This window comes from Trachurus trachurus (genome assembly GCF_905171665.1).
Source record: "Trachurus trachurus genome assembly, chromosome: 22".
In the NCBI taxonomy this organism is placed as follows: Eukaryota; Metazoa; Chordata; class Actinopteri; order Carangiformes; family Carangidae; genus Trachurus; species Trachurus trachurus.
Genome location: NC_139907.1, coordinates 28,957,940 through 28,973,183, shown reverse-complemented (window position 1 = coordinate 28,973,183; position 15,244 = coordinate 28,957,940). Strand labels below are relative to the sequence as shown.

General features: G+C 44.4%; 1 protein-coding gene across 1 annotated transcript in view; it reads left to right on the top strand.

Annotated features, from left to right (window-relative positions):
- Window positions 1-569: 569 nt before the first annotated feature.
- Window positions 570-15,244, top strand: part of pxdn (peroxidasin) — a gene marked incomplete at its 5' end in the record, with an annotated part of 83,543 nt that continues 68,868 nt past the window's right edge. Inside the window, one exon of the mRNA XM_083998670.1 lies at window positions 570-754. Coding sequence (XP_083854796.1) covers window positions 570-754 — 185 coding nt within the window. The remainder of the gene's footprint in view (window positions 755-15,244) is intronic.

Below are 15,244 nucleotides of genomic sequence, written 5' to 3'. Positions count from 1 at the left end.
CTGCACCACCACACCCTCTGACTCAAAGAACCATTGACTTTTAGGCTAGCCTACTAAAAATGTGCTTGTTGTCAACTAGCGCAATAAATCGGCAACACATTGGGACACACATTGAGATCCCAATAAGAGATTTTTTTTGGAGGGGGGGCGCTATACTGTAACAGAACTAGGAATGTTCTACTTTACCTCAGCTCACTAATAGGTGAAAGCCGAATATCGTGACAACAAATTGTGTCTGTAGTGTTAGTAGCCTATGTATGAGGCATTCAGGTGACGTCACCGAGGTCAATACTGAAGAAGTGAGAGCATTCCTGCTGGACTTCCCCTGTGTATGTAGGACTGTAACACTGGCCCACTTCTCTCTCTCTCTTTGTCGGTGGGGCTTGCTCTCTCTCTCTCTCCCTCTCCCTCTCTCTCTCTCTCTCTCTCTCTCTCTCTCTCTCTCTCTCTCTCTCTCTCTCTCTCTCTCTCTCTCTCCCTCCCTCTCTCTCTGTGTGAGTGTGTGAGTGTGTGTGAGGGGCAGCTGGCGGTCTGTGCTGTGCTGTGCTCGGCTCGGCTCTCTGCTAGCAATGGCGCTGCGGGCTGGCCAGCTCTTTTCTCCGTGTCTCGTCGCGGTGGCTTTGTTATCGCTCTGCAGCGGACCACAGTTTGGACTTTGCTGCCCGAGTCGCTGTCTATGTTTCCGAACCACCGTGAGATGCATGCACCTAAACCTGGAGACCGTACCAGCAGTTTCTCCTCAGACCACCATCCTGTAAGTAGTTTCTGAACCCCCCTACCCCCTCCTCCTCCTCCTCCTCCCTCTGTAACTTTTTGACGGGACAGAACCTGAAGGCACCGCGGACTGTCTGGAACGAATACTTAGTGCAGTGTGGCTTTTCCAGCTGTAATGGTTCACATTATGTGCGTTCATTAGTGGCATTGATTTAAAAAAAAAAAAAAAAAAAAACCCAGTGAACTCAGTGGAACTTTTATTTTGAAAGTTTAAAGAGGTGTTTGTGGGAATCATTAAAACCCCAGTGATAGGGTTCTCCAGAGTTATTCCAGTGTCTGGGGGAGTTGTGACACCTGCCGGTGGGTTCAGCTGTTGGCTGCAGAGGTTAATGAAAAAGGGGTTTTAGGGTCACACAGCTGGTGGAGTCAGCCAAGCGATGTGTCGGTACAGTGGTGTTAACATCTCCCTCTCTCTGCAGTCACACTCCAGTCAGATCTTGTTGGACCCACAGCCTCTCCTCCTCCACCTGGTCACTTATCATGTTTGGAGGAAATGTGCAGTCACTTGATTTCCAGGGAAAGATTTCTCTTGTGCAGGCTTGACCAAAGTGGACTATATGGATCTTCTTTAGAGCAGAGCAAGTTTCTTAAACTTCCCTATCACGCAGCTTGGAGAGGTTTTTTTGTTTGTTGCACAGGTTAAACTCCATGTTTGACTTTCCTTCAGACATGAAAGGGAGGAAATAGCCTAGTTGTTTTATTTGACAAGCACTTGTGGATGTGTGGTGGTTGTCAGGTCAGTCAGTCACACAGCCGAGCCAGCAGCTTCCTCTAAGACACAATCAGAGAACACAAAGCTCCAGATCTGTCCATTCCCCCTCCCTCCTCCCACCTCTTTGTCTAGAATTGTCCACTGCCATCTTGTTGTGCATTTCAGTCCATAATGCATGTGTCTATAAATAGCTTCATTCAGGCTGTAAGCAGGGGTACCACTCAGAATTAGCCTAGTCCTTCTCCATCGTGGGTCAGCAGCACCCGGCCTGGAAGGGCCCCCACGGTGCAGATCCCCTCAGAGGAGACACAGCCGTGAAGACGTTGTTTAGGCTGTGTGTTGGATGAGTCTAAATCTGATCAGAGCGGCTGAACATGCTGTGGTTTTCCCAAAGAAATTCATGCTGGTGAGCTTTGAAGTCTCAGCCACTTGTCGCTTCTCCCCCTCCTTCTTCATCTGCTCATGTCAGGACATGAACACACAGTGTACTACTGGCCTTCCCTCATTCTTCTCTATAAAACACCCCACTTCATTAGAAATATGTCTTGTTGTGACACAGATGTTGTTCAAAGTTCAGAATCTGATTGTTCTCTCTAAGGATTGCTTGAGTGGTTATTGGGAAGTGATCTTGTGATAACTGGGGTCTTTAGGGTCTGAGTGATATTTTCAGGATTATGTAACAGTATTTTTTTTGTATAGACACTTGACCTGGAGCTATGTGCTGCATAGGTCTAGGAGCTGCATTCCTCCCTCCACCTGGTAGCAGGCTGTTGGAGGAATTTAAAACAATATCATAAGAGTGATATGATCCAGCATCTAAGCCCATAGTGTGCAGGTAGCTGCATCGTGCAAAGGGAAAGCATTAGTTCCCTATCTATTCAATACATTATGCTTTTTAGTATATATTTTTTTTACAGATGTGCTCTTGTTGGAATGCATTTTCCTCTTTATCACCTCAGTCCTTACAGTAAAGGTCCCATATTATATAAAGTGGGATCTCTATGTCTTTGATTATAAAGCAGGTGAAGGTTCTGTATGTGAACGTATCAGACCATCAGTCCACAGAGAAATACACACAGCATGTATTCAGAAACAATAAGGATGAGCAGTCTGGAATTGTGTAACTTAGTGAAGTCACAACAACATGCCCAAGCCCCGCCCACCTGGACCCACCATCCAATCTGTCAGGATTAGGTTTCTCTGAGTGTTTTATCTGAAATCGGCCAATCAGAGGAGAGGCTCAGTATAAAATAAGTGAACCTGATCTTCATTGTGACTGTTGAATTAAGCAACAAGAGCATTTTTACAGACACGAGTGGTGTATTTTGTTAAAAAAATATACAAATGGAATATTATGTCCATCCATAGGTATTCTTATGAGTAGGAAATGCCGTCCAGATATTAAAGATGAGAAGCTGACAGTTGTTTTTGAGCAGTTTTCAAACGGTGAATATTATTGTCTTGAATTTCTTGAAACTCAAAACATCTCTTTCTGTTTCCTCTGGGCCACTGTAGAGGAGAATAAAAAGTTTTGGCGTAGACCTACTACTGCACATGGGCTCCATGCCAAGATCTTTTCTACATGACATTTGGACCAAGAAACATGGATGTTTTTTTTTTCTTTCTTTCTTTCTTTTTTTTTTTTTTTTGCTCTTCTGGCCTACATTTGTTTTTCAGCTGTTTTCTCGGAGGACTTTCTGTTAGAGGCATGACAGTAAATTACGTTTCCTCTGTAATGACTCCGCCGCATCTCTTCTCGGGGATTTGCCGGAGTTTGAGGAATGATTGCTTTTACATCACCGCTGTTTTGCCAACATCAAATATAAACTGTTTGTTTTACTGGTATTACCTTAGCAGCTCAAGAGAAAGACTCAACATGACAAGTATTACTTCTTTGTATGAATCAAAGCTTGTCAGTGGAGTGGAGGAGTTTCAGTAGCCCTCTCCTTCATATTTGAACATCTTGGCTTTTTGTGTATTGTTATTGAGAAGTAAATGTAGCACTACACATGTAGCAGACTAATACTCTGGTTCAGGCTGGACTAATGGTTGGATTCAGGCATTGTGGTGCTACATTCAGACTCCTCTGTCTGCTTTCTGCTGCATTGTGCTGAATGAGGCTCTCTGACACGGGATCATCCCTATGTTCCCCACTTTGTATGGGACAGGGGAACATAGAACCCTTTTTTAGAAAAACAATTAGCCTACACTTCTCACTCAAAGTCACAACTCAACTTCTCACTCAAAAATGGGCAAAAATATGCCAAGTCACTCACAACTCCACTTCCAGGTATGCCTACAAAAATTGCATGTTCCCCAGGTCCTTTTGGGGAAAAGCGGGGAACATGCAATTTTTGAGTGAGAAGTTGAGTTGTGACTTTGAGTGAGAAGTGTAGGCTAATTGTCCCATTGGTTGGGTTTAGGCAATGAAGAAAGGAGTTGGTTAAAGCAGAAGTAAGCGATCCGGTCGTTTTGGCTAACTTAGTTAGTTAGCAGCCCCCGCCCTCGTCGTGGATCTATTGGTCCTCGTCCCTACGTCACCACATTCACGCGCATCCCTTGGCTGCACACACAGCCCATCATGCCGTTCTCTCTCCTCATTGGATAAAACTTGTAGGATACAAGGAAGTATACAAGAAGTTTTCTCCTCGGCTCAGAGCAGAGCAGAATGACTGACAGACCCATGTTTCGGACCAAACACTCTATGTAAGTGATTGCTGTCGGAAGATATAACTATTTAAGACTTATATTAAAGCAGAAGTAAGTGATATATTTGTGTTAATATAAGTCTTAAATAGTTATATCTTCCGACAGCAATCACTTACATAGAGTGTTTGGACCGAAACACGGGTCTGTCAGTCACTCTGCTCTGCTCTGAGCCGAGGAGAAAACTTTTATCGTATCCTACAGTTTTTATCCAATGAGGAGAGAGAACGGCATGCAGGGCTGTGTGTGCAGCCAAGGGATGCGCCTGAATGTGGTGACGTAGGGACGAGGACTGTTATGGTGCGTTCAAGGAAACTCGTAACTCGTGTTTTTCTGACCTGTGAAGTCATACCAGTTCTATCTGGTACGAGTTCACGGGTTGGAAGTTACGAGTGGCCGTTATAGTGACTTTCACAGGTAAAACAGGTTGGAAAAACACGAGTGGGTTGCCTGGAACGCTACAAAATCGTAAGTTGTGACTTGAAGCTGTAATTTACGGTTTCAAAAGCCTGCCTGGAACGCAGCATTAGCCAAAACGACCGGATCGCTTACTTCTGCTTTAACACAAATATTCCGCTTACTTCTGCTTTAAGTTTAGTAAAAAGACCAGGTAGAGGCTAGACAGGCCAGATAGAGAGAGAGAGTCCAGATAAGTAGAGAGAGTCCATCGACCAGCAACAGTGGGGAACATAGGACCTTTTTTCAGGAAAAAGGGTCCTATGTTCCCCAGTATGTATTGCGACCGGGGAACATAGGACCCTTTTTTGTAAAAACGGGGAACATAGGACCCATTTTCAAAAAGAGGGTTCTATATTCCCCTATAGGGGAACATAGAACCCGGGGAACATAGGTACGCTCCCGTGACACACATGTGGTTAGTCAGTGTGGGTCGGGCTGTCAGATGTGTGTTTGGTCACCAGCAGATTGGAGGAGAACGAGTGTCCAGATGATGAGTGGAATCCAGTGTTGGTGGGTGCAGGGCAGCTGGTGACTCCTTCCAGTGGGGGTTTGTGCCACAGTGTCACCAGGCTGTGGATGTGTTTGCACAGGATGGTTGTGGTTTTATAGGGAAGAGACACATCTCCTATACAACCATCTCTTTCTTTGTCTAAATGTCTTAATGTGTTTTACCGCTCGTCCTGGTCACCAACCCCCCGAAACAGTGGCTTGATTCGACTGAGTGACACTGCTGGTGAGTCAGAGGGAGAAAGTGGAGTTCCATTGTGTGGAATTTGCTGCAGTCAGGCTTTGTGAGGCACTCAGTCTCTGCAGCATTATGGAATGCAAAGCCAGAAATCCCCAAAGCTTTGCTCATTTGCACAGGGAGATTGGGCCCAAGATAGTTGTTGAAAGGAGCTCTGCTGGCCCCTTCCTGTGCCCATCCACTGCAGGACAGCTGCTGAATTTGGGGGTAACACTGTTTCAGATTCCTCCTAAATCACCTCCTGATCTTGAATAAAAAGGAAGAAACTAGACCTTAGTTTCAGCAGTTTTTATTTTTGACAATATTTAGTAAAGGATGGATAGGCTACATAATATGGTCCACAGAAATAAAAAGCAAAACAAGCAAACAAACAGAACAAAACAAATAAACAAATAAAAACAACAACAAGCTCAGATCCATAGGGTTGCAGTAAAAATGTGCGATACGAGCAGTCCAGAAAATCCCTGCAGCATGATATTAGAGACACCGTTTCAGCAGTTGTTAATAAACTGTGATTTCATTTTAAAGGAGACATATTCTGCCCCCATTCCACAAATTCAAATAGTTCCCAGGTGTCTTAAAGACATGTCTGTGACATGCTTTGGTCAAAATCCCCCAAGGATCAAACATCACAGCTCTTTTCATCCTCTCTAAACAGCCCTGTTCACAACGGCTGCTTTCAGTGTCTGTCCCTTTAAATGCTAATGACCACTGCTTGCCCCGCCCCTTCTACTGCTACCAGGTAGGGGTGGGATTATGCAAGTTAGAAAACTAGTGACATCACTGGAGGCAATTGAGGGAAGAGCTCATAAAACCACATGGATTTCAACCTAGAGAGCCTGAACATTACTGATTATTTTCTCAGTTCTCACATTTTGGGGACAGGAAGACAAACACCTCAATATATGTTAAAGAGCCTTCAAAAAGTGATATTTCCTTAAAATGTCCCCTTTAAAGTGTACTGCTCTGCACATATGTTGTAGATATTCTCCTCTTTTTGTCGTACGTGCCAATGCACCTGCCGGTATATAGTCAATATGTGTTATATTTATATTTCTGTGTGTAAATATATGTAGACCTTGGGATCCACAGGACATGGTTGTCCTGTCTCTCCAGCTCCAAAGTAACAGTGCTTTTATGGATCTGGTCCTTAGACCTCCTACATTTTTGTTATTTTGTGGGAAAAACTAATAATAATGGTGCAACAACAGAGGAGCAAAGAGCTCTCCTGGTGTTAGGGACAGACCTTCACTGGATGTGTCCACAGGTCACAGTGATTCTGTGTGTGTGTGTGTGTGTGTGTGTGTGTGTGTTGCCATAACCTGGTCCTAACCAGTCTCTTGCACTTTCATTTGTGCAAAGAAACTGGCCACTCTCCATTAAGAAAAGTTTATTTCCTGCTATGCGTTGAATTAAAACTGTCGGTCTGCCTTTAACTAATTGCTATTGTTTGGTTGTAATGAGCTGGAACCAGCTGGAACTGAATGAAGCTGCTGAACTGGCTCATCAGTAAAACCTGCTAAACAATGCTCTCGCTCTGGCTTTAATTCTTGGATGTTCGGCAGCGTCGCCACAAGGGCACGGATGGCTTCTCAAACATCAATCTCTGCCTTTAAACTTAGCGCATGACCTCAACATCATTGTCCTCAGCCCCTCACTCTGTTCGCTGATTGGCCGGTAGATCTTTCTGCAGGAGAAAAGCCGCGAAAGCATTTCAATCCTAGGTGGAGTACTGAAGAGAAATGAAGATGGAGCGGAAGTACGAAGGTGGGCGGAGAGCTGCTAATGTGCGTTAGTTGGAGAATGAAATTAGAAAAAAAGGTGCATCCCTGGGACATATGGATAGTGACCACAGTTACTGAAAACCCACCATAAGAAGTGTGGTGATGTGTTATAATGATGCAATAGCCCGTGGAGAGCTCTGCTGCAACGTGTAATGTACATTATGAAGCCAAATGCAAGTGAATGACAGAATAATGAACTCAGTCAACTTCTGTGAAAGGACAAACCATCACTGCTGCTACAGATGGTCTCTGTAGTTCTTTATCAGCATAAATGTTAATGGACTCAACATCTCCAGCTGAACATACAGTGTTTCTGAGCAGACATGGATGAGCCACAGCTGAGTGGGAAGTCAGTGGTGTATCAAACTCAGTAGCCAAAAATGTTACTCAAGTAAGAGTATAGTTACTTTAGAATAATATTACTCAAGTAAAAGTAAAAAGTAGCCATCCAAATATTTACTTGAGTGAGAGTAAGAAAGTACTTGGTGAATAGGCCTGTAACGATACACCAAAACCACGATTCGATTCCTATCTCGATTTCTGACCCACGGTTCGATACACGATTCAATTCAATTCAAATTTTTTAAGGTTAAAAAAAGAAGAGATTTTGGTAGCAAAATAGACGACCAAGCACTGGACTCGACGGAGCGTTGGAATGGGTGTGTCACGGTTCTGCCATTTCATTGGTGACACAGGTTTGTGTCTTAGAGTGTTGTGGTTTTGGTTTCGACACGTGTATCATTACAGGCCCCCAAAAACTACTGAAGTACTGAGTAACTGCTGAGTAACCTCTGATGTATTCATTTTATTGATCAGCGCATGAATGTAATCAAATACACAAAAATAGAAAATAGGCAAGGCAAGGCAATTTTATTTGTATAGCCTGTTTTTTTACAAACAGTTTGTCTCAAAGGGCTTTACATGGCATCGTAACAACATCCTCTGTCCTTAGACCCTCACATCCACTGAGGAAAAACTCCATGGAAAACCCTTTTAACAGGGAAAAATCAGAGAAAACTCAGGGTGAGAGACAGAGGAGGGATCCCTCACCCAGGACAGACAGACGTGCAATAGATGCTGTTACAGACAAGACAGTTTACAGTTTATGACACAAATAGCAATGAACAAATTCAGATATTGCCAAATAATAAGACTTAAAGCAGAAGTAAGCGATCCGGTGGTTTTGGCTAACTTCTTGTCAGCCGATGGAGTTAGCAGTCCCCAACATCGATAATTCACCAACTTTCTAGGAGTTCCAGGGGGGGTCCGGCTGGCAACGGGTTTCCATATAATAGCGGCTGATAGAGCTCACTTTTGAATAATCCAAAACACACACTATGAAACATCCAGATACCTCCATACTGCTCGTCTGTACATCCAATGGTTTACAACGACGAACAAACATCTCGCACATTGAATGTTTCATAGTGTGTGTTTGGACAATTCAAAAGTGAACTCTATCCACCGCCATTATATGGAAATCTGTTGCCAGCCAGACCCCCACTGGAACTCCTAAAGCGTTTTGATAACTCTGAAAGTTCTCCAAACCCTTCCTTGGCATGACGGTGAGTAGAAAATTGGTGAATTATTGATTTTGGGTGAAGTATCCCTTTAAAACTACTCTTACAAGTACAGTTTATCCAAAAGGTTACTCAAGCAAATGTAACAGAGTTACTGTAGCGTGTTACTACCCACCTCTGATCAAACCAGAGGAAAAGAAATCCATTGATGGTTCCCATAGTTGTGTATGTGCTCAACCTCTTCAGGTCGTCTTGCTCTGCTCACAGTGACTCATGCTCTGATGACCTTAAGCTGTATTTATCTGTATTCCACATCCTGCAGGCTCTGAGAGTTTGGTCAGACTTGTTGTGTACCAACACAAAGCCCTGACAACACACACACACACACACACACACACACACACACATAGCCTTGTCATTCTCTTTACTGGATGTATTTTGCTAGAGAAGCTACCACAGCCATGTTTGGAGATCCTGGTTCACTGCTGCTCTCAACCAAGTGAGGAGCCAGCCATGTTCTTGTTTAACTAAGAATGACTCACACACGCCTGAGAGTCCTTGGCAAGCCCGGTTGGGCATGTGTCAAAAAGCCAAATGACTTCCCCGACTGGGGAGGGAGAGAATGAGAGAGGAGAGGTCCACACATGGCATTCAGATGCTGGTGGAAATGGGCAGCAGCCAGGTTCGCTCGTCATCGTGGCTCAGACAAGAATTCACAGACACCTCTGCTGAAATTTTCCTCGCAGCTGTTTGTCCCCATTTTGTTTGCCATGTGAACGCACACAAGTATTCAAAACTTAACAAATGGGAAATGCCACATTTGCAGAGAAGCACGTCAGCCACAGAGCCAGACATTTTCAGTCAGTAATTCGCTGAACAGTAAGTCAGTTTATACATCAGGACAACAGTTTGACAGGTTGGCTACAGACTGTTGCATCACAACAGTTAGCACCTGCAACCGTCTGCCAGCAGTGCACCAAGTCACCAACCTGTCTTTGTCTGTAAAACCAAACCAGCACAAATTAAATGTGTCATGTTTATTGGACGACCTTCTGTTTTTGATATTGGTACTAGATATATTGGACTGTGAGGTGGTTTGCTCTCTGGTATCACCTAAAATCTGATGCAGTCTGACTAAAAACTATACATATAAGGGGAATTATGCAGGATTTTTAGCTTTCTAAACTACATTTTTACCTTAAAGGGATAGTTCAGCTTTTTTTGAAGTGGGGTTGTATGAGCTACAAATGCCCATTAACTCATTGAGTGCCGCGCTCCTTTCCAAAGTTTTAGTCAAGTGTACCGGCAATTTAGACCATTTTTGACTTTTTATGTAGAGCCATAGTGTATTCTATATTATTGCCACCAACACATACTGTAGCTCAATTGAAAGGTGAAACTTTATGCTTCAAATGGCCACAAACCGTTTGTTTCTACGTGCCTCTGTTCCTGAGAAAAGTCAAGCTAAACATGGCTGGGTTTCACCAAAAAAAAAATGAAGACCGGGCGGGACTGTCGGCTGAGAGCTTCCTGTTTCTGCTCCGAGCTGCTGGAGCAGCAGCGTGGGTGAGAGCAGAGCAGCTGCTGCATCTGCATGCAGAACTCCGTTTGCAGAAGCCCAGTTATGATAAAAACTTCCAGATCATGAGCTGTCATGAGACTTTGATCGTCATCTATTTCAGTTCTCCTCGTCGTAGAGTCCCCAAATTTACATATAATGTGTATTAAAGTGTCTATTTTCATCATTTTAAAAAAAAAGCAAAAAACGTAAAATCTTGTTTTTGGCACTCAACGCATGGGAACGAAAAACGAGAAATTACGTGGTTGGCACTCAATGAGTTAAGTACACTAGATGCAGTAGAAAGGTCTCTGCCCCCCCCCCCCCCCCCCCCCCCCCCCCCCCCCCCCCCCCCCACTGAGAAACACCGGCGCATCGCACTACACCGAAGCAGTACACTGTTGTCGATGGAGGACAATTATTCTGTATTTTCACCACCTACGAGAAATCTAAATAATACACCAGTTCAACAGTACGATATACAGTAGAAAAAAAAGTAAAACTCACTCAGTATTCCTCAGTACTCCTCCACACAGGCAGGCTCCATGACGTGCTGTATCACGTGATACAGAGTGATAGAGCATGACCAGCTGATGCGTTGTAAATGTTTTCTTTAGATCGTCCTCTTGAACTGATGTATTATTTTGAGACGGGACTTCTTGTAGGCGGTGAAAATACTCTAATTAATTGTCCTCCGTTGACAACAGTGTACTGCCTGTGTCTCGGTGCAGCGCGATGCACCGGTGTTTCTCAGTGGGGGGGAGCAGAGACCTCAAAAAAGCTGAACTATCCCTTTAAAAGGAAATTAATGAGAACAACAGTTCTGTTGTTGAACTACTTGAAGGATGCAGTAATGGCTACATGACTTCCTGTTTGTGTTGAGCCCTATTTACCATTTCAACACTGTTCTTTACTTCATGTAGCTGCTGCTCTGATCAGGTTGAGAAGTTGTTGAAACACAGTGGAGCTTCCATACAAGAAAGTCTGATGTGAAACAGTTTTTTAGTGAACTTATGTCCATGGTTCTGTTTTTTTCTTCTATCGTGGTATCAAATGAGTATTGAGAATCATGGAATGTCACTGGTATTGGTATCGACTACTGAATGATACCAATATATTATTGGCTGGAGAGGTAGGGAGCAGGTCACCCACCTATTGTGTCTTTAACTCACTGAGAGGAAGCTCGCTCACTGATTCTCAAGCTGCAGTGGCTGCTGGGTAAACCAAATGTAACACAAAAGGTCTCATTTTCCCTCCGTGCAGTTTATTATTAAGGCCTTTCTTTGCTGAGTATTTTTTCCTGTTCCCTCAGCCCAGGCGCTGTGCCTAAGTCTTCTAAAGTTTGGGAAAACCCTGTTAAAATCTGTACAAAGCGCTGACTAATAACAGCTCTCATTTAGAATTACCAGTGGTATCTTGGCCTCTAACACTGTGTATTGATTAAATCCTGTTGTACAAAGTCAAAATTATTTGTAAATGAAGTCAGTGGACATATAAAGGACCTTAGTGAATAGCTCTCCAAGTGGAATAATTGAAACTGGATGTTAGAACAGAACGCCGTCTTAAGTCAAGTCCCACTGTTGTGATTGACATGTGGTTGTGTCATTGTGTATGACACAACCACGTGCCAAACCTCCGAGGTGTCTAGCTGTCGGGGGCCCATGGTTGTATGACAGCCTACTTAAGCATCGATCTGACAGCGTTGCTAAGGTTACCGCACAATGTTGCTAATCATGGCTTGAAACAAAAATTAACAGAGTTAAAAAAGGAGTGAACACACAAAGAGCTCCCTGGATGCTTTTGGCAGGTGAAGCCTTACATTGAAACAAGGTCTATGATTTCCCAGCATGCTCTGATTGATCGGCATTTTATCATGAATAGCCGTTTTCTTGTAAAAAGAAAATAGGGATGCACGAACATTATAGCTTTGCTTGTGACCTAAAATTTATTTTTTCACTACTGATGTATTCACAACAAAAACAAGAACAACATTTATTATTGTTTCAAATTAGTTCAGAGGGCAAATGGACTGAAAATGAGCAAGGCAATGTTGGCTGATTATTATTGGCTCTAGTAATCGGCAAAAAAAGTCATCATCAGATTTATGTGTATCAGACTTATGTGTATTTTGGCCGATAATTATTGGCCAATATCGGGACGATAATTACCGATTGTGCATCCCTAAAAAAAAAAGTAATCTATATCAGCATCAATACTAGTCTTTGATCAAATCAAATCAATCCCCTGTGGTTAATTCTGAAGCAGAAAGAAGCGCTGCACTCCACCAAAGTGTGTGAAACTGATGCAAAACCATAGACTGTAAAAAGAATGGACGTAGCATCCGTGACGTCACCCATTGGTTTTGGGGAGTCTGTTTTGTGCCGCTACTACGGGGGTTTGAGCTGCGCCATGTTGGATTCTACTTGCCATATTTGGAGCGGTGCGGCCGTTGGCCGGCCGAGGGCCCGCCCACTGGCCTCGTAGCAGCGGTCTCCGGACCTGTCACTCAACGGTTCTGCGCCCTAATTGGCCAGAACTTTAAACCTAATAATAGTAAAACGGTAGAGTTTAAAAAAAATTCACCCCCCTCAGAGTGTGTGCGGGGGTAGAAACTATCGGTTGAGACCAAAAAAATAAAATGTACCAGGCTGTAAATATGTTTTTTTAAAGCAGAAGTAAGTGGTCCGGTCGTTTTCGCTAATGCTGCGTTCCAGGCAGGCTTTTGAAATCTTAAATTACAGCTTCAAGTCACAACTTACGACTTTGTAGCGTTCCAGGCAACCCACTCGTGTTTTTCCGACCTGTTTTACCGGTGAAAGTCACTATAACGGCCACTCGTAACTTCCGACCGGTGAACTCGTACCAGATCGAACTGGTACGACTCCACGGTCGGAAAAATATGAGTTTCCTTGAACACACCATAACAGTCCTCGTCCCTACGTCGCCACATTCACGGCGTCCCTTGGCTGCACACACAGCCCTGCATGCCGTTCTCTCTCCTCATTGGATAAAAACTGTAGGATACGATAAATGTTTTCTCCTTGGCTCAGAGCAGAGCAGAGTGACTGACAGACCCGTGTTTCAGACCAAACACTCTATGTAAGTGATTGCTGTCGGAAGATATAACTATTTAAGACTTATATTAACACAAATATATCACTTACTTCTGCTTTAAGCTGTAAAATCGGCTATTTTAACATGGGGCTCAATTGGAGTTGCTCCCTTCTGGAGCCAGCCCCCAGCGACAGCCGAGGGGATTGCAGTTTTTTGAACGCGGAAGTGAGCTTCACTTCTCAGACCGACAACTGCCCCGTTGTGCAAAACGCGGTGGGTGTGTCCGTCGATAGTGGATCTGACGTTGGAACCAACCACACATCAAGAGAAGTGAAAGCCACCATCTTATTTACATGTTGTTCAAGTGGACCATGTGCATTTGTTTACAATAAAGGCGGTGATAAATCAATCCATGGAGCGGTGGATAACGTTATTTATCACATACGATGTTGCAGTGTGTATGTAGTCTTACATGTCATAAACAAGAGATTACGGGTTAGCCTACAGGGCGTTTGTGTGGCGGTGCCGCAGAGACCTGAGCTGGGACACCGGGTCAGAGGCTCTGATGCGCTAGGTGGAAGGCAGAGAGCCTCCATTCTCCCTGGAACTAGTTACAAGTCATTATTTAACCAGCACTAGGACTCTGAAGCTGTTTAATTAAGGTAAAAATGTAGCATAGTAAAAATCCTGCAAAGTTCCTCTTTAAAGGGGATATATAATTGAAATATCACTTTTTGAAGACTCTTTAAAGCTTGAGTCTGGAGGTTTTTGCTCAAAAATAAACGCTAGACTTACACAAATGAAATCCGTCTTAATCATCTACTATGGGCTTCTAGTCCTGTGTGGTGGTGGCTGTGTCTGCAGCCCCCTCTCCACCTGCCTGGATTTTGGTCTAAGTGCAGCAGAGTAGGAGTGCTGCTAGCCCAGCTAGCTGTCCCGGATGCTAGCAGGTGTTAGCAGTGGCGGATAGCATCTGCCACTGCTAACACCTGCTAGCTTCCTAGCGGTAGCGGTTATCCTCCACGGGATCATCCCTATGTTCCCCAGGTCCTATGTTCCCCACTTTGTACCCTTTTGGGGAAAAACGGGGAACATAGGACCGTTTTCTAAAATAGGGTCCGACCCTTTTGGGCGCATGACGTCTGTCCGACTACCCATTTCTCCGACCATACATTTCTTTATTTTTGCGTCCATTAGTCCGACCTCCCACTTCTCCGACTTAAGTAGCCCTAACCCTTAACCTTACCCTAAACCTAACCTTAAAGTCCCTGAAAAGTGACACTGGATTCGTTTTCTGAGTTAATCACATCCCAGACATATGTCCTATTAACCACCCTGCCAATTTTGGATGCTAGAAAAATTCGTTTAGTAGGTGAAATTAGGTTTTAAAATCATGACTAAATGAGGCAGTTCTCGCAGCTCTGGATGTCTGCTGCAGGCACATAAGCCCCGCCCACTTGCTGAGCTTCGTCAAGTTTCAACTGTCAATCAAATGGCCTACTGCTAACTGTCACATCGTACCCGAGCAGCTACGGGCTTGAGCTATACGCTTGAGCCTGAGTCTGAGTCCAGCTCTTATCTGAATGTCTCGGATACACACTGAGCAGTGTGAGCAGTGAGGGAAATATGCTGGGGGCACACGAATCTCCGCTACCCTGATAGCGTTAGCTCGGCGGCTAATAGCCCGGCGCTAACGTGTTAGCTCGACTAGCCCGGCGCTAACCATTAGCTCGGCGGCTAGCCCCGTTCGTCCCGTTCACCCCGAGCCTCCATGGTCCCGAGCCACTGCAGCATCGGACCCACGGCTCACCGCCACAGCAACAGGAGCCTTGAAGGCTACACCGCAACAACAATGAGGGCCGCCACCGTCAGCACAGGACGACGGGCCTAGCGCTAGCCGCCGAGCTAATGCTATCAGGGCAAGCAGAGATT